Raw genomic sequence first — 24,949 nt, forward strand, 5'->3', positions numbered from 1 at the left:
ATACTGAAAAAATAGAGTTCAAAAAGAGAAAGAAAGCAACAGAATAATTAAAATCACCATAATAAGAGAGCTCTGGTGGCTCAGCAGACTAATTAACATCCACTTACATCTGCTGCCTGCAATTACTGCAAGTTCAAAGCTCACCAGGCTCAAGGTTGACTCAGCCTTCCATCCTTTCTAAGGTAGGTAAAATGAGGACCCAGATTATGGGGGCAATAAGCTGACTTTGTATAAACATACAAGAGTATAAAGGCTATTGCTTAACGCATTGTAAGCCGCCCTGAGTCTCTGGAGAAGGGCAACATATAAATCAAATTAAAAAAAAAAAATCAAGCCAATCAAAACTGCAGTAGAGATTATATTAAAAAAAATGGCCCACAGAAATCATAGGATGCAGGCAAGATAACATGGGAGAAGATGCAGGTATTGATAGTATAGAGATATCTATATATCCCTCTACGTCTCTAGTTAAAGAAATTGGTTCATACATACACATTGTCTTCTACACATATTTTAGGTCCAACTACGTTGGCTGCTCCACTTGCCATTTTGAAAGCAAAATGATTCGCTGGACATGATTTTGTCGTTCCACATTTATACTTTGGGGGCTTTGTAGCTTTGGGGAAAGAAGGGAATAGATTTTAATTTAAGGAATGCAATAAAAATTCAAATTTAAAAAAGAACAAACAAAAAAGGGGGAAAAAAGATACAATTTCAGACACTGCAAAATAAAGGCAAAGTACATAAAGGTAAAATGCAAGCAAGTTACATATGTTGTTTGAAACTCAGGAAAAGCAGTCCATGCCATAACTATTTGATTCGCAGAATATATTCTGCAACAAAATTGTCTACAATGTATTTACTATTACCTTAGGTTATGTACAGGTGCACAATAACCTTACACTTAACTAGCGGTTATAAAGTTTTATCTTTTTTCCTCAAATATGTCAGTGCATGCATGCACCTCCATTACAGATCCTAGCTTGCACTGAACAGATCGAGCTAACCTGGCATAAAACTGCGACTCAATTTTATCTACTGTATTTATTATATTTCTATAATATCAAAACCTCTATTAGTGCATTGTTTATCATCCAAAAGTGTTTAAACAAATTGCTTTAAGCTTAATCAGCTTAATTTATGCTGCCTGCCTCTTATTAAAATGTATTACGTAAATGCTTTGATTGATCAAAGTCATGATGTGGATGTAATGGCTATTGGCCAATCTGGTGATAACCATTACATGTAAACAAACAAACTGTTAACTTGGAATGTCAGAGAGGAGCAAATAGTAAAATCATGAATTAAACTAGTCTTATGATTTGGGATGAATACATGGAAGTGAAGGAGTAGATTTAATTATGAAAGCGCTGAAATGAATGTCACAAAGAAATAAGTCAGTGTTATGTTGGTTGTTGCGGGTTCATATGAAAGTAGGTATCCATAAGTTATGGATAGCTGCATGTTTGATCTAGTGGTTAAGGCACCAGGATAGAAAACAGGAGACCATGAGTTCAAGTGCTGTCTTAGCCATGGAAGCCAGCTGTCACTCTCTCTCAGCCCAAATTACCTCACAGGGTTATTGATGTAGGAAAAGGAGGAGGAGGAGGGAGGATTGCTTTGAGTTATTTATAAAAATAATAAAAGATGGGATATAAATAAAGGGAAAAAATGAATAAATCTTATGTTCTAATGGATGCTAATAAATAAGGAACTAGATATGAATTCTTTAAAGAACTGTGAAATATTCTGAATCCAGAGAAGCAAATTATTCTGTTATGTGACATGCACAGATAAGTGGAAATGAGATGCAAGTAGAGGAAAGAGTTTTGAATGAAAATAATGAGAATAGTGACTTGTGAATCTTTACTAAGAAAGTGATCTGTTTCAAATGCATAAGCATAAGCCTATTTGTAGATACATATAGCAAAGGAACAAATTTAAATAGAAAGCATGGTTGATCTGATCGTTTATGATGAAATATAGGGAATATTAACAAAGGATACACAAGTGATGAATGGTTCAGAATGTGGAAATGGTTGTTTTTTTTTGTAGTGACAAGAAAGTATGCGTAGGAAAATAAAAGTACAAGCAGCCATTGTGAAAGTAGAAAGCCTACAGAAAGAAAAAGTGTGAGTCCAGTATGAAAAAGTATTAGAAGATAGATTACTGTCCCCAAACCAAACGAATGGAAAGAGGAAATAGAAACTTGGAAGGGAGTGAAAAGAAATATGTTACTGATTATTCCCAAAGTGTATGGAGTTAAGCTAAAGGGAAGTATGAAAAGGAACAGTTAATAGAAAGGCGTGAAAAAGACTGGGTGAGAAAAAGAGGCAACGAGGGGAATAACTGAAGAAAAATGAGAATGAGAGAAAGATGTTGTATAATGTGTACTGAGAGAAAGACAGTTGCAAAGAAAGTAGTCAAAGAAAGCAGTGAATGTTAAGATTAAAGGAGGCTGAGAAAATGTTGAACAAAAGGAGTTCTGAAGTGGATGAAGAAGTCCAAAACTACAGCTTCCTGCAAAATGAACAGAAATAAAAACAGAACTGATGAAATGATTCCAAATGAAGCTTACGTGATGGAATGCCAGAAGCATTTTAGAGTGTTATTTGGGAATCAGTGATATGTCAAAGAATGAAGTTGAAAAGTTTAATGCCTTTCACTAAATCCATTTATTTAATGCATTTATGGATAAATGAGTAAGGAAAGCTGGTGGTGATGATGGAGTCACGAACATATGTGTGCTTCGATATACAGACAATCCTACATTGTTGAATGAGAAGCCAATGATTTACAATGAATGTTGGCTCTGCAAAGTAATATCTGAACAATGAATGTATAATGCAATGTACTATCCGAACAATGGATGTGTATCAACACACATGAAATTGTATTTGACAGAGGAAAAGGAACTGTAAGTAATAACAACATGAAAAATCCTAGAGCAAGGATTTGTGTATTTTAGTACATTTGAAGATGAGAAAATGCTTGTAGAAAAGTAGTAAACATTGTCATCTAAAGAATATTTGCTGAAATAATTTTAAAAGGCTATACTGTATATAAGATCCTGCTTGTGTCCACACTTTTGTGTGAAGAGCTGAATATGTCTAGAGAAAAGTAAGTAAGATGAATGCAATCGGAATGGGACACTTAGAAGAAATTACATGAAAGTGGCCTAACAAGAAGAAATAGTGTCAATAATGTAACCCGAATGAATGATGTATGAAAGTATGAAAGAAACAGAGGTGGTTTAGTCAGACGAATAAATGTGGTCTAAATTGCACAATACATAAATGAAGGAAGAGTGAACGGTTAAGAAAACAAGAAAATTGTGGATGAAATTGATAAGAGCCTCAAAACTACAAAAGACACACACACACACACACACACACACACGTAATTTAAGGCAATGTTGAAGAGTATATGGTTGAGGTGGAAGTAAGGGTGATTTTGAATAAATAGAAATGTATGCAGAAATAAAGTGAACATGGCTACTAAAAAAGTATTTAACTACATTTCCTCCTCCCTCCCACCTGTCCCTTATCTCATGGCCTTTAATTTATTTGGTTTCCTATCTTGTAGTACTTTGCAAAACTTCATAGATTCAATCTGAAGGTTCAATCAAAATCTAAGCAGGCTTTCAGACTGAATGAAGATTTGCTCTAATGCTCAAAATTGTATCAGGAAGCTACAAAGCACTTCACAGATTTACAAACCACTTTTTTAGATTTCAGGCTTTTTTTCTGTTTCTGATTTTTTACAGGCTTTACACAATATTCCAAGTTCACTTCCACAGATGGAAAACACTGGAAGGAACATGAGGAGTGCTGTGAACAGCGCTTGACATGACTAGTAACTTAATATATTTAATCATCTAATTAAATTCGCTGCCTCTGAGAACTCTTTTAGGACCGGAAGAGTGACATTACTCAAGCTTCATTCATTTATTCAGCTTTCAGTTTCTTTAAGGTGGCCAACTAGACACTTGGACTTTACTCTTATGCTAATTTAATTTTACATTTCTAGGCTGGTTCAGCCAACACAATAGAAGCTCAACTCTGCAGTTGGACTACAGGTTCAAAACTAACCATTCCAATAAATATTCTTGGCTCAAATCAGTAAGATCTCTTGGGAACAAGTCTTACTTTTAAATTCTGCATATAGGTAATCCTTGACTTAAAACCTTAATGGAGCTTGCTCGTTAAGTCATATGTCATGATGGTCATAAAGTGGGTCACCCACATGACCAACCCAATTTTACAACCTTTTGTGGTGGTTGTTAAGGGAATACTATAACCAAAAATGCTGGTTTTTAGCAAAAACATAAAATGCGATTCACGGATGCTGCAAACAGCCATAAATGCAGGCAGGTTGTCAAGGGCCCAAAATGCAGTCATGTGACTGGGAGGAGGGCAGATGTGAAAACATTGGAACTTAAACATAACTAGGGAAGCCCACCATAACTTCAAACAGTCACTAAGTGACAGGTTGTAGACTACATACTACTCTGGCAGGTGTAGGCCTCCATTAAGAGTGAATAGGTATCAAATAAACACATACAGAGCTGGCCCAAATGGAGAGTTGGTAAAACTGAAAACATTTATATTTCCATTGCAGTATGAACCTCTGAATTTCTACAACCCTTATGTCAGGATGTTCAATCTGTCTTGGTTAAGAAGGTTTATGTATTCATTTAATTCAGTGGTGGGATTAAAATAATTTAACAACCGGTTCACCAAGGGTCAGGTTGGCTGTCGTGGGGGGTATGGCCCATCACTGTCTTCCAGCTCCGCCACACATGCAGGACGAGCCTCCCCCGATGGTCAACTTGATCCTGGGCGAACCAGTTGTTAAATTATCCCCCCCCCCCGCTATCAAAGTGGATCCTGGGCGCTGCAATGGAGAAATGGGAAACGGAGCGCCAACACAATGGAAGGAGGAAGACTATGGAGAAGAAAGAGGGAAAGCGGCCTTCTCCTTCCACTGGGCCGGCCACTCTGTTGCCTGTTTCTCCATTGCAGCACAGTGCAGCACCCAGGATCCACCTTGATAGCAGGGGAGGGGAATAATTTAACAACTGGATCACCCAAACTGGTGCAAACTGGCTGAATCCCACCACTGATTTAATTTATTTCCTCCACTTTTAGTGAATCTGTACAATGGACTAATCAGGGGTGAAATGCTCCCGGTTCGGACTGGCTCAGGCGAGTAGGTAGCGATGGCGACGGGCAGTTCGGAGAACCAGTAGCAAAAATCCCTGCCCACGCCCCCCCCCATGCCCAGCTGAGCCGCGCGATCATCAGAGGATTTTTTTCTTTTAAATGCCTCTGAGAGCCAAGCTCTGACGATCCAAGCTCTGACAATCCCAGCTGAGTTGCCTGCCGATCAGGCAACTCAGCTTGGATCGTCAGAGCCATTTAAAAGAAAAAAAGTTTTTTTCTTTTAAATGGCTCTGACAATCCAAGCTCTGACGATCCCAGCTGAGTTGCCTGATCAGCAGAGGGTTTTTTAAAAACCCTCTGATGATCAGGCAACTCAGCTGGGATCGTCAGAGCCTTTTGAAAGCATTGTTTTACATGGTTTTACAAATGTAAAAAATGGTTTTAAAAGTAAAAAAAATTGGCCATGCCCATCCAGCCACATTACTACCCCCCCCTCACCAAGCCACGCCCACAGAACCGATAGTAACAAATTTTAGATTTTACCACTGGGACTAATGGTCCCACTTCTGTGGATTTAATGATAAACTTTGACAAGTAGAGGATTAAAAAATCAACTCCTTTGACAATTTTCAAACAAAGTGACTTCCTCTAGACCAGAGTTCCCCAACCTTTCTGAGTTGGTGGCCAGAGCGGTGGGGGAGAGGGGAAAGAGGGGATGGTTTTGTGGGAGAGGCAGGCGCATGCACATGCACCAGCAACCATTGCTTGTGTGAGTGGGGCTGCACACGCTCACACGAGTGGGCCATGAGCATCTGTGATGCTTATGCGAGTGAGGCCTAAGCGCGACCACCTGCAATGCTTGCGCAAGTGAAGCACCAAGTGCCTGTGATGTTCACGCAAGTGGGGCACTGAGCCTTACACAAGGGGGCTGTGTGCACACATGCACACTTGTGCACCAGCCAGCCACTCACACTGCCCCACAGGTTGGGGACTCCTGCTCTAGACCAAAGGGAAAATGTCATATTTTCAGCAAATTATTTTTGGTGGCATGAATCTGAAAGTCAGTATCTCCTTGCCTACGTCTTCACACTCTTCAATCTTCAAAAAGAAATGAACTCAAATCAAAATAAATAAACATTTAAATGAATGAGAGTCATGATTTAAAAAAAATCTTTATCAAAGAATAAGCACTGAAGAAGGTAAAGCTTTCTAAATCTATACCTGTGTCTCTTGAACTGCTGACTTTTTATTTGTCTCTTACTAGGAAGCTCTTAGACAACCTGAATTCTGAGGAATTTCACAAGTCTTTCCCTTCAAAATCAGCACCAGCCTTGCATAGCTCACTAAGACATCCTTACTGTACTGGATATCACTAATTGATCTTAATTATGATGCATTAAAAATACCAATAAGTAACAACTGTAGTGCAGAATACTCACTTCGCAATGGTGCGTCCAGTGCTGATCTTGCTAGAAAAATTAACATTGAAATACACATTAGAAAAACTTTTCTCTTAATTATGCTTTTTATGGAATTGTATGTTATAATTCCTAGCTCACCAAATTAAGATTTGAAATTTATAGTTTATCATTCTATTTGATGATACAGTTACCAACTGTACAGTAACATTTTGGTGCAATTGACTACAATATTATGGTGTACCAGAGAACGTCATTACAGAATATATACCATGAATATATACCATATACCACACACATAGTATGCACTAATTAGTCATATAGTAAATCTTTAGTTTAAAAGTTCTCAGTTTGGTGGACTTCAGATACAATGACCATTTTCTTCATTTGTGTTTCCCCCTCATTTTAATGGCCTTTAACCTGGATGGTTTGATTGTTAAATCAATGCATTATTGCAAATGATGCCATTTACGTCAATTTTGTAATTACACCAATGTTATAAATTGTATTTAAGGGACATCACCTTCTCTCAAAACATCACATCAATTATTTACTGTAAATAAATCAGAAGGGGATATAAAAAAAACAACACTTTTTTACTCCATATAATTTAAAACTACCATAATCATCTTGACAAATCTTATGACAGAAATGGAATTCTGAACTGAAAGCATAACCAAAATATATGAAGTCTACTTTTGTCTACAAACCGTAACTGATCTATCTGTGAGTAAGTCTCACTAATAGGATTATGTTTGAGAACACTAGTATATGACTGCATTGTGCTTAAATTATACAATTCTGTGTGAAAATAACTTAAATAGGTCACTTACCAAAAAGATTTCCTAAACTGGCGTCCATTTTTATTTCAAATACTTGAGCTATGACATAAAACATCAGCAAGAACACAGCCACTGCTATTACCAACTTTGCTGCTCCTAATTTAAACAGAACAAAAGGAAGCCGCTGAACAACTGTCTAATATAATAAGATATCCCCACCACTACTACAATAATACTGGGAATATAGCAATGTCAAAATAACGCAATGCAAATGTTTTATGAAACAAATATTTTGATGCAGAATCTCTTGTTAATTTGATTGGAAGCAAATTATAGGACTTTAACTGCATAAATATATGATTTAGAAATTATAGCAGTGAGAACAGATGTGAATTTTTTTTTTCATTTAACAGAAACAAATTCTTGCTTTTATTTCATGTGTATTTTACAACGATTACAGAAAAACAAAGGTCCTCGGGTTTTTTTATAAAAAAATAATGGGAGGGGATTATAGATGATCATTCTTCATTCTATTTTTCTCACATTCATTAAGAAAATTTTTGAAACGTTTGCTTATTTTTTTTAATGGTCACATTATCTAAAATGGCATACAATATGTCTTCATAATTTCAGTAAATGCTACTTTGGTACAGAAGTAACTGAACCATTCATAAAATGGTTCACAAAACATGAACAGGCTTCAGGTTCACATTTTCCCATTTTTTGTCTGTTTCATTTTGTCATTTGTTGTGAGCTCTAATGAAGCAAACTGCAGCTACTACAAATCCATTACTTGTTCCATGCATGAGCTAGAAAATCAATTCTATATTTCAGGTTGCATCCAATTGGTCATCAGATGTCAAATGAACAGTAACTTCAAAACAGACATCTATGGGTGTAGAAGGGAATATATAATGCCCAAAGCTGCTTTTTAATGATTCAGCTATGACAAGAATAGGATGAAACTCCTGGCTTACCAAACATTTGCCAAATATATGTTCACACTTTTCCCATAGCAACTAGTACAAAAAAATAGCTTTTACCATTCAAAGTTAAATATTAGACATGCAGTTGTATTTTCTTGTTTTTTTTTTTCTGAAGATGTCATTGCCCTTAAAAGTCTTACAGACTGCATGATGCCTAATTGTGAATACAAACTCTAGTCACCAAAGAGTCTCAATAAAAGTGGGATTTTTGTGATGTGATCCCAAAATCCATGGAAAAGCAGTTAGTGGAAACATACCCATCCACATGTCCATAATGCCGCCTTCCAATTTAACATAGGCATTCTAAGTTATTATATCTTAGAGCAGCATAGAAATACTTGTGACCTTGTATTGTGTAGTAATTAAGGCACCAGGCTAGAATCTGGGAGATTGGGAGTTCCAGTTCTGCCTTTAGGCATAAAACCAACTGGGTGACTAGATAGGGATAAGCTATTTAAAGGTTATTTAAATTTTAAAGCAATTCAAATGTCTTAGAATTATGCATCCTAAAATACAAGTAATATGGTAGTTCTGGAGTTATAATTCTATAGATAAGAACTATGAATGAACCATGTTTTGCTCCATCTCCAGAACAAAACAGTCTGCTTCATTTTGGATGGCTAAAATGCATGTCTGGGTACAAACTTCCCAAAAGCACCTATTCCTTGTGCAGAACGATTCGTGTAAAAACTTGTTTCTTTGAAATTTTACTTCAGTCCATAAAAACTTGGGGATTCACTGCAGCACACACATCTTCATTAATGTATTCAATGAAAGTGTGGAAATTTAAGAAATAAATAGGTAAATAAATAAGAAGGAAATAAAGCTAACTAGATATTTTTTCTTTAACCTGTATAAATTAAACATGTTATCTGTAACAATCGTAATATTAATTGTCCTTGCCTAGCAGCCTTCCTTCCTATTACCTTCCCTTCTTTGCAGCCAAGAGAAAACCTGCTGCTTCATCTAGAACAGGGGTGTCAAACTCACGGCCCGGGGGGCCGGATCCGACCCACAGGGTACTTAGATATGGCCCACAGGGCCACTCTAGAAACAGCAAAGGACCAGCCAGTGGTGCCTCTGCCAGAGAAAATGGAGCCCCTTCCAGGCTCCATTTTCAGCTGTGACAGCCTCCTGCCGCCCTCGGCCAGTGAAAATGGAGCTTGGGGGGGGGACCTTCCCCGAGCTCCATTTTCACTGGTAGAGGGCGGCAGGGGCCTTCGCAGCTGAAAATGGACCTCTGGAGCCTGTTTTCTCTGGCAGAGCACTTGGGCCACCACAGACACCCCCGACATGAGTGACATCAAGTTGGCCATGCCCACCCTGACCATGCCCACCCCGGGCCCCGAGGTCAAACACAACCCTGATGCGGCCTTCAATGAATTCGAGTTTGACACCCCTGATCTAGAAAATAGAAAGTTTGAAAGGAGAGACTTTCCTCTCTAGGACTGGAAGGAGTCTTAAGCCTTGACTTCTAGTCCTTTCCATTCAGTTCCCTCTGAATTGAATAGGAAAAGAAATTCAGTTCCATTTCTTACCTCCAGATTAGGGTATTTTTTAACTCTAACATGTTAGATATAAATGTAGCATGAAACTGCAAGATACTTTTTATTTTGTTAAACTGCTGCCAATCATGCATTAGGTGATATATATTTCCCAATTTTTTTTTGAGTAATCTGTATATTAATAATAATATTTAGCTTAAAAATTCTTCCAGGCTAGACTTGATAAGGAAACAAATTGCCATGTCATTACATAAAATATTTTCCACCACTAATCATTTTTCCTGCCTAAGAAATACTAGCATCATAATTGTACACTATATACTCTCTCTCTCGCTCTCGCTCTCTCTGCATGTGTGTGTGTGTGTGTGTGTGTGTGTGTGTGTGTGTGTAGTTCCAAGTCAATTATAAGAATTTAGGACCAAAATAATTTCTAATTGCTCTTATTCTAATTGCGCTGGAAAATGGTGAAGTGATATGATACAGTTCAAACTACGTTTAAATTAAATTTGATATGATGAGTTTAAACACAACAGACACTTGTTAAACTATCACAAGACAATCAATCTAAATGGGAGTCCATTATCTCAAACTTTAAAGCTTCACTGGAATGTGGATTTCAGATAAATAGAACCAGTAAAACTTCTTTTTCATCATCCATCATAATTACAGGTTAGAAATACTCACTTGACTCAAATGAATTACTCTTTTCCGAAGTTTTTTTTTTTTAAAGTTATAATTCTTACCTGCTATTCTCATGTTTATCTTCCCTCCGTTACTGGCACAATTGCATTTAACCAGCTACCTGGAGAATAAGGAAAAACAGCTTTCAATCAAAAGAGTATAAGCAAGGAGATGCTTTGATTCATTCATTCCTCTGAAAAAGTCTGTATTCTCTAAGATACAATGATAATAGCAATGATATCATAATCTCTATACCCAGAATATGCAAGGAAAATAAAAGACAACGATACTTCAAGGGTTAACTAGACCTTTTAATTTTGATATATATTTTCATCCCATAAACATACTTTTTGTTTCATTTTTTTAATAGAACGTTAAAAACAGAAACTACAGGTAATACTTGACTTACAACAGTTCATTTAGCAAATGTTTGAAGTTACAACAGCACTAAAAAAAAATGACTTACAATCAATCCTTGCACTTACAACCGTCGCATTCCTAATGTGATCAAAATTTGGTGTATATATATATATATATTTTCGCGGGTGTTTGTATGTAGGTCTTTGGTTATTCGGGTCTTCTCCCACGTAAAATTGGAAGTGTCTTGGCGACGTTTCGACGAAGTCTCATTCGTCATCTTCAGGCTGGTGTTCTCGGCTTCGTGCTTCCAGGAGCAATGTGAGATCGCAGCTGTCTCTTCCTTTTAACTGCTAGTGGGGGTGTGAGCTGATTGGGTGGGAACTTGGCTGTGTTCTGATTGGGTGGAGGTGTGTTCTGATTGGTTAGGGGCTTGGCTGTGCTCTGAGTGGATGGGGGGTTGGTTGTGCTCTGATTGGCTGGGGGTGTGTTCTGTTTGGGTGGGGGCTTGGTTGTGCTCAGCTTAGTCTGAGTTGCAGGGGGATTTGAGCTGGTGAGCTGCGTTGTTGCTGTTTGGCTTCGTGTTTGTGGCCGTGCGGGCTCTTCATGGTGGGTGTCAGTCTGCTTCATGTATGGATTGGAGGGGTTTAAAGTGGCTAATGATGCAGGTCTGGCTTCTGGTCCTTGGTCGTGGCTCATTATCAGTGTGGGTTTGAGTCTGCTTTCTGCGTGGATGTGTGGTGGTGACGTCCTGTGTGGCTCTCGTGAGTGTGGGTCTGGTGTCATTCGTCGTGTTAGGGACTCGTTTGTCAATAAGGGCGGGTTTCCAAATGGCTGGTAGGCGGGAGGTATCGTCTCGTTTGTTCATGCTGTGTGGGCGTTTTTCTATCTCGATGGCTTCTCTGATTATTCTGTTGTTAAAGTGTTCTGTTTTGGCGATAGTTCTGGTCTTTTTAAAGTCAATATCATGTCCTGTGGCTTTAAGGTGTTGGACCAAGGAAGAAGTTGGTTCCTCTTTTCTGACTGAGTTCTTGTGTTCTTCTATGCGTGCACTTATTCGTCTGTTGGTTTGTCCGATGTATGTGGTGGGGCAGGCAGTGCATGGGATTTCATATACTCCTTGATTTTCTAACTCAATTTTGTCTTTGGGGTTCCTTAGGATGGTGGATATTTTTCGGTTTGTGCAGAATGCTGTCTTGATGTTATGTTTGTGGAGGATTTTGCTTATTCTGTCTGTGGTGCCTTTTATGTATGGGAGGAGGGCTTTGCCGTTTTCTTGTTCTCTGTCTTGGATTTTAGTGGGGGTTTCTTTTTGGATTAGGTTGGTGATCTTATTTCTTTGGAATCCATTGGATGTTAGTACTTTAGTGAGAGTGTGTAGTTCGGTTTTTAGGTGTTGTTCGTCAGCTAAGCGTTTTGTTCTGGAAATGAGTGTCTTGGCTACAGAGTTGATCTGGGCAGGGTGGTGGTGTGAGACTGCGTGCAGATAGCGGTTTGTGTGTGTTTTCTTCTGGTAGATAGTGTGTCCTAGGGAGCCACTGGATTTTCTGTAGACTAAGACATCCAGGAAGGAAGTTGGTTGTTCGCTTCTGTTTCCATGGTGAGCTGTATTTTGGGGTGTAGGCTGTTGAGGTGTGTGAGGAAGTTGTCCAGTTTTTCTTTCCCATGTGGCCAGATTATGAAGGTGTCGTCTACATATCTGAGCCAGAGTTTGGGTTTGTGATCAGATTTTTCTAGAGCTTGGGTTTCAAAGTATTCCATATAGAGGTTGGCAATGACAGGTGAGAGGGGTGATCCCATGGGTGCTCCTTCTATTTGTTTGTATTTCTGTCCATTATAGATGAAGTATGTGTTGGATAGGCAGTGGTTGGTCAGATCTAAGATGTGCTTGGGGGGGTTATATTTGTTTTGGATAACTGTCAAGGCCTCTTCACCCAAGTACCAATCAAAGGCCATAAAATTTGGCACAATTCACATAATAACCACCTTGCTTAGCAACAGAAACTCTGGTCTCTAAACACAGCTATGATATTTTATTTCTACCTTAGTGGAATCATGAATATACACTATGTATTTTCCTGTATCACTCAGTTGCAAACTGACGCATATGGTATAAATTAAGAAACAGCAAGTATACTATGTTCATTTGCACATAATCAACTACAATTTTACTCTGAAAGAATGATAATTATACTATCCAAGAAATCAAGAAAATGCAGAGGATTGCATAACTAGTTTGCAAACTAAAATTCTTTAATCAGCTTTCAGTTCTCAAAGATTTTCCAAAAACAACTGAAGAAATGTCACATGGTATACTTAATAAAAAAAACTAAAATGGGGACAATATGCCACTGAATATGCTCTTTGATTCATTATTTATACAGTGCAATAATTGTTTTATCAGTTAGAAAGAGGAAAAGCTAAATGGTTTCCAGCTAAGGACAGTTTGCAACATTTATGAATATTTCCTAGGTCAAGTTACACAAAGTTCAAAATAGAAGATGAAAAGTAGAAGACATTAATAATCGTTACTTGGCGCTCCCAACTATTTCTTGATACTCAAAGCAAAGCATTGGGTTAAAAGCCAGAATCCAAGCATTAGAATCCATTCATATACATTTGAAATACAGCAAACCTCAAAATCTAAAGACTCTAAACCAACTTGGAATAATTCTTGTTACAAATATATATTACAACCTGGAATCAGCTTTAGATAAACCATTTCTTTCCCAATGAATACGTGAAGTTCTAACAGTTTCCCTCCTTCCTAATAATTTAGTTGTCTATATTACTTGGGAATATAACTTTTATAGATTTAATTTCATTTTTTCTTTCCTCTACATATTATTGTCACAAATATATTTGGAGGTGCTTGGAATATTTAATATTGGTTAAATTAAAAATAACTAAAGTATTAGGAATTTTATACACCAGATTCCACATACAGTACAACTCTAAATTATCTTATTTATCTAATCTTTTCAAGATATTCAGTATATAATCTAATTCAAATATGGACAACATTTAATCTTCAGTTGCATGAAAACCCTTATTAAAAACCTCAATTTTTGAAGTATTTCAAATATATGAATCAATCTAAGAACACGTAATAAGTAAGTCTGGTAAAATCCGCACAGCTGCGGTATTGGCAATCATTTGTTTTTTAGGCTTGTATCATATCTTTAGCAAATATTTATTCTACGGTATTTATCATATAATGCAGTAGTGCGTGAAGCATAATACATCCAATGCTTTCCTTTGAACTTTCACTCTGAACTTCTTGCTACAAAAAGAACAGCAGAGGCCTTTAGTACGTTGATCTACCTACAGCAGTTCTAAAGTGCAAACCACATCTGTAGGTTCACAGAATCCTCATCCCTGATAGAACCACCTTCGTTTTAGCTGTGGGTGCCACCAAGAGAGCCAAGATGGATGCACACAACACAGCACAAACCCACTGATTTTTTTCTCCACTGATGTTTCCCAAGTGTCTTGGGTTGTTAAAAAAAATAATTAAAAGAAAAGAAAGAAATATCTTCTTTAAACTGATCATCATTGTGATCGGTCACAATAGACTGATGGTAGATGGACAGGATTCCTATGAATTCTTAAGGACCATTTTATGTGTTCCTTGGCCAGAAAAAAACCCAGGTTGGTTCCTTAATTAGTTCCTATCCATTGCTTCTTGTTCTGCCTTAGGTGCTTTGGAAAATAAGTTGACTCCCTCTTCTTTGTGGCAGCCCCTTAGTTATTGGAACACTGCTATCAAAATAAGAGTGAAGACAAATGCTGAAAGATGAGATGTGGCTACATTAAGAAAGTGGACAGTATAGATCACATAAGTCAATCAGTTTATCTGTGATAAGATTTGTTTTATCTGGCTCAATAGTGCAAATCCATCCATGAATAACTAACCAATGTAGGAAATTAACAACTCTGTTTTAAAGGGTTCTTAGGGTTACACATAATGTAACAATTGTCTGAACTGGCTAAACTGCAAATACAAGAATAAACCTTACAAGGTTGCACAAACAAGTGTCTGACAAGTGAAATTGGTACATTGATATGAACAGAAAGCACACAAGCTCAAGACTTATTCCATACTGAACCAGATGTAACTGTTATTATCCAGGAGTCTTATAAATTATGCTAGACTGTGAAGTGAACATTTGATTAAAGTCATAATATAAAACAGGATAAGCCACCACTGAAAACAAAATATTAACAGATCATTTTCTGTATTTTATGAATGGCATAAAAACACAAACATATACTGGCAATGATAACTGCCATCCTTAAAAAGTATCTGTAACTACAGTATATAAAATGTTGAAGTTTAAGGAATACAACACATCAGAAGAAATATATGTTTAGCAGCGGATGTAATAAGAGTTACATCATAAGACTTCGTCTTTCCCATAGGAAAAAATGTCTTAATTGCTGATGCAGGTGGAAGGAAGTATGCAGGCAATATGTAGGGCATGAGCAGCAGAAATGCCCTTAATTGATCAAAACAAGGATGCACAGTGAAGCTTTTGCAGCCCAACAGAGAATTAACAAGTCAGGTTTCAGTATGTGGCACCATTAGTTTGCACATGAAATCACAACTGTGCTCGAAACATTCAATGACGCATATTCTTTTCAAAATTATACTTGCTAACTATACCTACTTCTTGGTATAGTATTTAACAGATCAGTAACAGTGCACCAGAGAGTAAGTATCATGGAAATCTGACTGAATTTATAAACCTTAAGTGTGGAAAGAATAGAAAATGAAAAAAGACAAAACTTTAAGCCAGGGATGTCAAACTCAAGGCCCGGGGGCCAGATCCAGCCCATGAGGTGCTTAGATCTGGCCCGCGGGGCTGCCCAGGAAACAACAAAGGACCGGCCTGCAGTGCCTCTGCCAGTGAAAATGGAGCTTGGGAGGGTGGCCCTCCTGAGCTCCATTTTCACTGGCAGAGGGTTGCAGGAGGCCGTCACAGCCGGAAACAGAGCTTGAGAGCCCATTTTTGCTGGCAGAGTGCTCAGGCCAATGCAGGCGCCCCCAACGTGAGTGACGTTGAGCTGGCCACACTCACTTTGGCCACCACCCCCAAAGGTCAAACCCAACCCTGATGTGGCCCTCAATGAAGTTTGACACCCCTGCTCTAAGTCATAGTTTTCTCATAAGTTTGAAAGTTCAAACACTACTTGGATTAGTATAAATCTATTTCTACCACTGACCCACGTCCCATTATTATACAGAACAGCCATGATAAGAGCCACCGTCTTCTCTATTTCACTTGATGACATTAAGCTGTTCTTAAAACATTAGCAAATGTTTACTACCACCTACACCTTTTATACAATCCAACTTAACCTTTCTTTTCTTCCATTCAATTGTACCTGATTCTCAGAGTCTGCCTGGACAAGTTCATACAGTTTTCTTGTTAAGGTTTTCAGAAGTGGTTTGCCATAGCCTCCTTCCTAGGACTAAGAGAAAGTGACTGGTCCAAGGTCTCCCGCTGGCTTGGTGTCTACACAAAACTGGACTCAGTCTCCCAATTTCTAGCCTGATGCCTTAACCACTACACCAAACCGGCTATCTTACCCTAACCTGTTGAATAAAACCCTATATTTAACTTCTATTGTGTTCCAGAGTAACTTCAAGATATGCCAAGAAAGCATCTATATGCAGGGCATTAACATAATTGCAGTCTCCTGTTCATGGTCTCTAACTTCTGGCACTGAGACATGACAACTCTAATTATGATGTAAATGTACAGTCATCACAATTATTACCATCCAATATTACCTTTCTCTCTCATATTATTATAGATCTGAAATTCTGAAAGACAGACTGAGGTAGAAAGGCAGTTAATATTTATGATTAAATGAAGAGTGAAGCAAAGCATGAATGCTCACAATCTATCTTTCTGTATGCCAAATTAGATGCAGTTTCTCTAATTCTTCTGAAAAAGAAAGGTTACTCACATAAGTGTGCTGTGTCGAACACCCATCTTGAATGCTTTGTGGGCCCAAACTGAACTCCTTGAACTCAGACTGATCATGCAATCAGAGTCACTTAATTTTTCCATATGTGGGAACGGGATCTAACTTTTGAGAGTCTGCACTCAGTTTGTACCTACTCTGGAATCAGTTTCCCCTTGAACAACCACTGGAGCCCGATCTCATGAAGCTGAAAATCCTTCTTTTTCCACACTGTACTGCAGCACCGAATATAAGGTTTAATTATGGTAGTGTTTAGATGTTTAACTGATATATAAATGGCTGTACATAGAAAACAATTTGTTTGTATTGTTATAATTGTTTGCTTGTACTGAGCACTTGCCAGTAAATAAAAATATTACTACTGCTGCTCGCATATTAAAAGTCATATAAGTAATCATAGAAAAATTTGAGAAAGTCAATGTGGTGCATGATATTGGTGTAGGAATGGAGACATCCATAGTCTAGTCTTTCCTGAGGCACACAAGCCAGCTGGACTGCTCCCTCCCTTTCTGCCCTAATTGGTGTCAGGTTCTACAGCAAGGAGCCTGGTAACACCTCCCCCCATCACACATGAATAGCTTTGTTGTAAGAACTAGAGTAGTATTAAACAAAGCAAGCACTAAGACCAACATATACTTGTGATCCTCCAAAAACTGTAGCATTTTGAGAATATTATACAATATATATAAAACTGCATTTTAGATATTATTTTTATCAGCTGCAAGACAAAAAATGTCTATATATAGGCTTGTCATTATTATGATTATCATTAGTGAGTACTGTACCAAAGGACGCAGATTATCATCAGTAACTCAGAATGGCCATTTTCCATCTGGCCATTCTGACTTATGGTACAACTCTAAGAATAAAAAAGCTCTTTTCTATACAATCTGAGGGGAATATGAAATTGCACCCACATTTTATCGATAAATAATTCCAAAAAAACCATCATCATCATCAAGTTTCACACATTTAGTTCTTCCAAATGCTAAGGATCTGAATCTTGAAATTAAATGTAATTTTGGAAGTGACATTTAAAAATGAAAGGATCATTGGAAGAAAGGAACAAAGCTCTGCAAACGACTTGTCACACCATAAATTGGTGGAAAATTGGGTCAATATGATACTTTTGATCTACCAGGAACTGTGAAAAAAACTAACAACAAATGGCACATAAACAGATATGGCTGTATTGTTATCAGTATGTGTTTCTTTGAAGATGAAGCAACGTGAGGGTTTAAATCATCAAATATTCTTAAAACCTTCAGGTATTAAAACTTCCTATTACTCACTCTAATGATTATGGCTTTATTCAGACATACAAGCAATTCTGAGAACAATCACCACTGGTGATTGGTCAAGCAACATTCTTCAATCTGATGTCTTCCAGGTATTTTAACTTGTATTTCCCCATATCCCTACTCACTGTCTATGCTGGTATTCTTCAAATGGCAAATGCTTCCTTCTTTCTCTATTTCAACTCAAGGTCATGTGCAATCATGCGCTAATCAATATTAGAGCAATGAAAAAAATATTTTAAAAAAGCACCTTCTTCAAAGAAAATCTTGTAGTCAAGACTTGAATATACCCATCCAAACTGCACAATGGCTACTCTCAAAAATGTTATGGCAAACATGGAAAAAATCTGTACAAATTAAACAATTATTCTATTTAACATATTTCCTTCTGCTAACAAGAAAGGAAACTACATGAAATGTTCAAGGTGTTACTTGTACAAATCTGCTCCATCCTCTGTTCTTCCAAATACTTTCACATAATCTTCTGTCTTTAATGTCAAGAAGTTTCAGTGAAAGAAAAAAAATTGTTCAGTTGCTTGTTGCTTAAGTGCCAAATATGAATTTACATGCCTGCAATCATATAATTGTTCATAGGTTCAGTGCAGAACAAGAGCTAAAAAAGCAATACAAGTTTTTTTGTTCCAAAACTTCCTGTACAGGGTTATATGTTTAATTTCATAATAGGAATGACAAAAGAGGACCTACAGAATAAGGAATACAAAGAATCATAGCCATCTGTCTATGGAGATTCTCAGTCATCCAGGTCATGATTGTCCCAAAGGTGCTTTTTCAAGAGGTAACTGGACTTTCTTGTTTTTCTTTGAAGACGTTTCAATGATTTTTTTCTTGTAACTGCTGGTGGGGTCTCTCTTCAGAATCTCATACATAGCAGTGTCCTTCAGAAAATCGTCCACCTTGACCTTGTAGTCATCTGTGTTCAGGATGACTGTGCATCTTCCTTTATCAGCTGGCAGGATGTTGATGTTTGGGTCTCGTCCTAGGGATGTCACTACTCTCCTTTCTTGAATTGTGAGGCTGGAAGGGGGTGTTTTGGCACTGGCAAGGGGTTCCGGTACCTTCATCCTTAATTGTTCTGCTTCTGGTTCTGCCACTTATTGTTCCTGATGGCTGATTCTGTGGCTGTGAGAAGATCTACAGTTGGTAGCTATTCTGGTGTTACTGCAAAATTCAGTCCTTTGGCCAAAATATTATTTTCTGTTTGGGTAGGCTTTCTGTCAGACAGATTTCTCACCCATCAGTCAGTTTTCTGAAACATGTCACCGTCCATCTGGGTCAGTTTTTCTGTTTTGTGTGTTTTTCCTGTCTAGGGAAAACTTGAGTAGAAAAATTGCATTTTGGTCATTCTTTGCTCTTGTTGTGCTGGGTTAGTTGTGCCTTCTTTTGTTGTGGCCCGCCAGCGGCCTGCACGGATCGTGACTGATCCCGATGACGAGGAGACTGGTGTGGTGTTGCGCCAGCAGCCGGCACAGCCGGCGCTCGCGTCGGACAGCGAGGAGGCTGAAGAGGATGTGGTGCCAGAGGCAGAGACTCAGCCAGGGCCTTCAGAACCTCCAGAGGCTCCTTCAAGTGGAGATAACGAAGTGGTGGAGCCTCTCCTCAATGCTTGAGCATGCAGGGCTGCCAAAAGGCAGGAGTGGCTACTCAGGAGGAGGAAGTCTCCTCGAGAGTAAGGCTTGAGGATAATTGGCCACTCCCTTAGCCTATTTAAGTCACACGCTGTTAGTAAGTTTCTTGCTAGAAACAACTTGTAATTATCATCAGAGCATTTTTGGAAAAGTCTTATCTTGTTTTCTGGGCTGGTTACCAACCTTTGCCGGACTTTGGTTTATTCTTGTTACTTAATAAATTTGATAAGGACCGTTGGTGTGTGTCAATATCCTTGGGAATCCGGAGCTGGGGCAGAACATCTTTATAAATTCTGTGACTTCCATGTATTGTTGAGGTTGAAGCTGAAGTAGTCATTGACAAGTAGGACGTTGTAGCAGACAATTTTGTGTACTATGCTGTTGGTAGAAATGATTTCAGCTTTCAATTACCTTTTTCTTGCAACTTCTGGTGGGGTCTCTCTTCAGAGTCTCATATGTAGGAGTGTCCTTCAGAAGATTGTTCACCTTGGCCTTCAGAGCTGAAGAAGCTTCTTCGATGAGAAGCAAAACGTCTTCAAAGAAAAATCAGAAAGACCGGTGGCCTCTTGAAAAACCACCTTTGGGGTAATCATGGCTATCACATTACACTTTGTAAGAGTTCCAAGACACAAAAAGATCCATGCAAAATACACATTGTAGATTAGTATAAGGATTCTGAATCAATTGTTTTGCAATTAATTATTTCAGTGACTTAATATTAAGATACATATATTACAAAAAATACATGTCAAGTGATACATTATTTGTTATAATTATGTTATTTATTTAAAAAGTGACATTTTCATCAAGTGTGAAACAGGAAAAGAGTAGCCCTCTCATCCAAAAATCTGTGGGAGCATCTCTGAAAAATTCTAAAGTGTTAATGCAATGGCATGGTACAAAAGATATCATTTTCCAAATGCCAAATGTAAATTAAATGCTTCTTTTTGGTGCCACGCACCAAAATTTAAAGGGCCACAAAAGGAGGTTATAAAGCTAGAAGTTAGGCCAGGCCATTACCCAATTCCTTCATAACCACGTAAAAGGGCTTGCTGATTACTCATGGTTTAGGAATCTGTCATCCATCTAATCTGGCCCTATGACCTTAACAGGTCTATAAATTTTAATGGCTGTAGACAAAGTATTAGCAATATATGCAGAATTGCCCAAGAGACAATTTCTTAAAGGAACAGACATTCCTCCCTCCCTCCCCCCAATACTGAAACACTTCAAATACCTTGTGGCAGAAGAAAGGGGCAGGACAAATATAAGTGGCTGGCACAGCTTAAGAAAATAAAAGAAATAAAACTATGGAATATATACCTTCCCAACCCTGTGACCTTTAACAAGGTTGCAGTTAAGGGTCAAGCATTCAGTTCCACTCTTTAGGCTGGAAAAAATTCTGCCTGACAGCAAGAGCAGCCACTACTAGTCAGCATTAAGAGTAAAGGTTAGGTAAACCAAGGTCTAACTTGTTCTAAGGCAGTCTTTATGGTTTCGGGAGTATCAGATGGCCAACCTCAACAGGAGCTGAAGTCTGGTGAAGGATAAGAAAGAAACAAGACAATGATGGGAAAAAGTGAGATACAGAAGTTACAATGTACACAGGTATTATTTAGCTTACAACCGTGTGTTTAGCATCCATTCACAGCTGCAATGGGAGTGAAAAAAAGTGACTTACGGTCAGTCTCGCATGACTGCAACTGGCATGTATTTATGATAGCTCAAGCATCCCAGAGTCATATGATCACTATCTGTGAACTTTCTACTAGCGTCCAACAAGCATAGTCGATGGGGGAAGCCAATTCGCTTAATGACTGCATGATTCTCTTAGCAACTGCAACGTTTTGCTTAACAACTGTGGCAAAAAAGCTCATAAAATTGGGGTTGGGGGGTGGGAAGTGACTCTTTTAAGCACCTTACATTAGCAATACAAAATTCTGGTCCCAATTGTGGTTGTAAATCAAAAACTAACTGTAATAATATTACATTGGCAGCTAAATATGTTGCATGATCCTTTGTGCAGTGCCTAAAACAGAGGGGATTTTTACAATTACATTACTCCAGCTTTCTTTAGCTTTACAGACCTATGAAGGTCATAAATGTGAGGACTGGTCACAAAATTACTTCTTCACCACAAGGATTACCCATACAGAGAATTGAAAATTCACTTTCATGAATCAAAGAGCAATAGGCGCAAAAAGATAATTAGAGCATGCTAATCTGTCTGAGTATGCAACAAAACTAATCTTGTGACAGCATACATTATAGCCTTCAGTGCCTGGGAAACAAGGTAAGTTTTTTAAAAATCGACTCTATCAAGTGCCTGGCCAAAAAAAAATATATGTCATTTTATAGGAGAAATGTTAAGTGTTCAAAATGGCTAGAAACAGCATCCTTTCGGCTAAAATTCCTAATTTCTCATTCCAGATGCCCAAGAGAAAGATGAGGCTACTTCCTGGTGGATGAAATGCCCTCCACACACCCTTAAATACACAACCCTGCATTCCACTTCATGCCTCTTGCTGCAAAACCTCAAGTGAATGCCCTGAGAAACTTGTCCTTCCCTTTGAACTACACTGTGTACAGTGGAGTATGAAGCAGGCCAGGGACACACACCGTTAAACACAAGCAGGCGCTCGTGGCAGCCAGGAAACATTTGACACTAGAGCGCTCCCCTATTGCAGAGACAAGAGATTTCTTTAAGGCCGGAGGGTGAAAGGCGCTACCCACCCAGCTGGTTTCAAGCCGAGTATCTAACCCCAGAGGCAGCCGGAGAGACTCCTGAGCCGAGCAATGTCCTTCACCAGGAGTTTTGCTGGAGAGCGAGAGAGGCAGGCAGCGGGACTCGGGTCGAGGGACCGGAAACTAAGGGGCAGCTCAGAGAAACGGCGCAGGGGGGGGGAGAAGAGAAAGGCGCTGGTGCAAATCCGTGGGGACGGGCAGAGGCGCCCAAGGCAAGCCAGAGAGGGTGAGACAGCCGGGGGGCAAAGAAGGGAGGACTACCGGGGACGGAGAGGAAACTGCTCGCGTGCAAGGGGCAGCGAAGGGAAAGAGGACGTGGGAAGGGACCGCCGCGGGGCAGGGCTGGAGGCAAGGCTCCCTCGCGCCATCCCATCCCGAGCCGGGCGCCTTACCTGCGGATCTCGGGGCAGCCCAGCTCAGCGAGTGCCTCGTCCTCAGCCTTCCTCCCTTTTCCCCGCCCCGTCGGCGCCTGCGCTTTGGAGACTCCCCGGCCGAACCCACGCGGTGGCCGAGCAGGAAGCGTCAGGGAAAAAAAAAAAAAAAAAAAGCCAACGGGATCCCGTCTGCTCCGGGCAGCTCCCTCTGCTGCCGCTGCCGCTGCTCCCCAAGCCTAGGCGGGGAAAGTGCGCCGCCCTCTAGCGCTGGAGGACCCGGCTGACTTCGGGGAGGAGGAGGAGGAGGAGGAGGAGGTCCTGTTGTTTTGGTGGGGGGGGGGGAGGCGTGGAGCCCGTGCTAAAGTTCGCCTCTTTTGCAGCCTGTGAAGTATTGCGAAGTGGGGGTGTGGGGAGCTTCTGTGTGCTGGAGGCTGGGTTGATAAGCAGGCCTTATCTGGAGCTGCGGTTGCCAACTCAGCAGGGGAGGATTCCGTCATAAAGATTAGAAATTTGCAACGCGTAAGCAGCGCGTTTCCTTTTAATTCGGGCCCCGCCGACGCGGCTGGCTTTTTGTGTGCTCAACCATTCATCTCGCCTTAATGCGCAAAGTTGCAAACACCCCATCCATTAATTGCTGCTTGGTGAGGATGTTAACTGTCCCTACGTATGTTACTTGCGGAGGTTGAATATTGCTGGAGCTCGATTTCGATATAACTTCCAATAGAAAATAATATCTGTAGCTCGGAGTTTGCTCTCGGGTGCTTGCTTGGTTAGGATAAGGATAATTTTATTTCTATACCGCCCCTCTCCCGAAGGACTCGGGGCGGTGTACAGCCAGGTAAAAATAATGTAAATGAAGCGGGCTCTGATAGATGACCACTGGATAACTTTCTATTCGCTCTATTCTAAAAAGCAATGCATCCGGTTGGAAAAAGTACAAACTCAGCCAAAATCCTTTTGGTACCTCTAGGAGGCCTCTAAGTTGTCAGAAGAAAGGAACATTCGTTTGTCTTATTAAATCCACAACAAAAACACAATACAAATATCACAATTTAAATTTAAAAAATTATTAAAAGTATTACATTTAAGGCCAATTAACTAAAAAACCCAAAAATTTAAGAATTCCAAATTTAAAACTCAATTTATGAAGCTAGCCCTGCCTGTCGGAAGAGCAGGGTCTTAAAGTTGCTTGCTTGCTTGCAGACAGTTCATTACCCGACTAGATAGCTTCGTCGGTGCGCCCGCCTGTCAGGAAGGGAACGCCGCACTCCTGTGGACTGATGATGTTACCCAGTTGGCTCGTGAAAAGTCTGCAAGCAAACAACCAAGTTCGGAGAGCCACAAGGGCGCCACGGTTCAGCCACGTGTTGACTTGTTAAATGAAGCTTCACAATACGGCAAATCAGTAGCCTTGTGCAGAATGAACTCAATTGTTCACAAGTGAGATGGGAAGGGTGGTGGTGGAAGGGGGTATTTTATCCAAAGATTCATTTAGCCAAGTGGAGGAGGAACATGGACATCGAATAGCATCTGAAAGACATTTGCAACTTTTTCCTACAAAAGTAATAAATAAGTACTGCATTTTGTAAACTGCCAAGAATTCACTGGAATGGGTGGCTATATTAAATTTAATAAATAAATAAAATGATAATGTATAACAGTATTATTTATTTTATTTTATTTTATTTTATTTTGAATTTGTATACCGCCCTTCTCCCTGAGGACTCAGGGCGGTGAACAGCCAAGTAAAAACATCAAGTACAAATATTAAAATACAGTTAAAATATACATATATAAATTTGGCCCCATTAATTAAAAACAATAAACAAAACACTTAAAAACACTTAATTAGCAAAGCTAATTAAAAAATCTAGCAGATTAAATATTGTTTTGATAGACTTTATGGCAGTAAGGGAAAGAATCAAAGCTTTCTGATTAATGTACAGAGCCAACAAAATAATTTTAAAGCCTGTATTTCTAGCAGTTAGAGTAGCTGTG

General features: G+C 39.1%; 1 protein-coding gene across 4 annotated transcripts in view; it reads right to left on the reverse strand.

Moving 5' to 3' along the window:
• Window positions 1-23,428, reverse strand: part of FAM3C (FAM3 metabolism regulating signaling molecule C) — a 33,204-nt gene extending 9,776 nt beyond the window's left edge. The window contains exons 1-6 of one of the 4 annotated variants that reach the window (XM_087874191.1): window positions 22,970-23,375; window positions 20,244-20,365; window positions 10,600-10,658; window positions 7,417-7,521; window positions 6,605-6,634; window positions 493-616 (exon numbers count right to left, since the gene is read on the reverse strand). In XM_087874191.1, coding sequence (XP_087730317.1) covers window positions 493-616; window positions 6,605-6,634; window positions 7,417-7,521; window positions 10,600-10,612 — 272 coding nt within the window. In that variant the 5' untranslated portion in view covers window positions 10,613-10,658; window positions 20,244-20,365; window positions 22,970-23,375. Of the gene's footprint in view, window positions 1-492; window positions 617-6,604; window positions 6,635-7,416; window positions 7,522-10,599; window positions 10,659-16,282; window positions 16,628-20,243; window positions 20,366-22,565 lie in introns of those variants that run through there. The other 3 variants (XM_034431072.2, XM_087874192.1, XM_034431074.3) reach the window with 3 other exon arrangements.
• Window positions 23,429-24,949: the final 1,521 nt, after the last annotated feature.

Source organism: Pantherophis guttatus, chromosome 7, assembly GCF_059756535.1.
Source record: "Pantherophis guttatus breed Tessera chromosome 7, ASM5975653v1, whole genome shotgun sequence".
NCBI classification, from domain to species: domain Eukaryota; kingdom Metazoa; phylum Chordata; class Lepidosauria; order Squamata; family Colubridae; genus Pantherophis; species Pantherophis guttatus.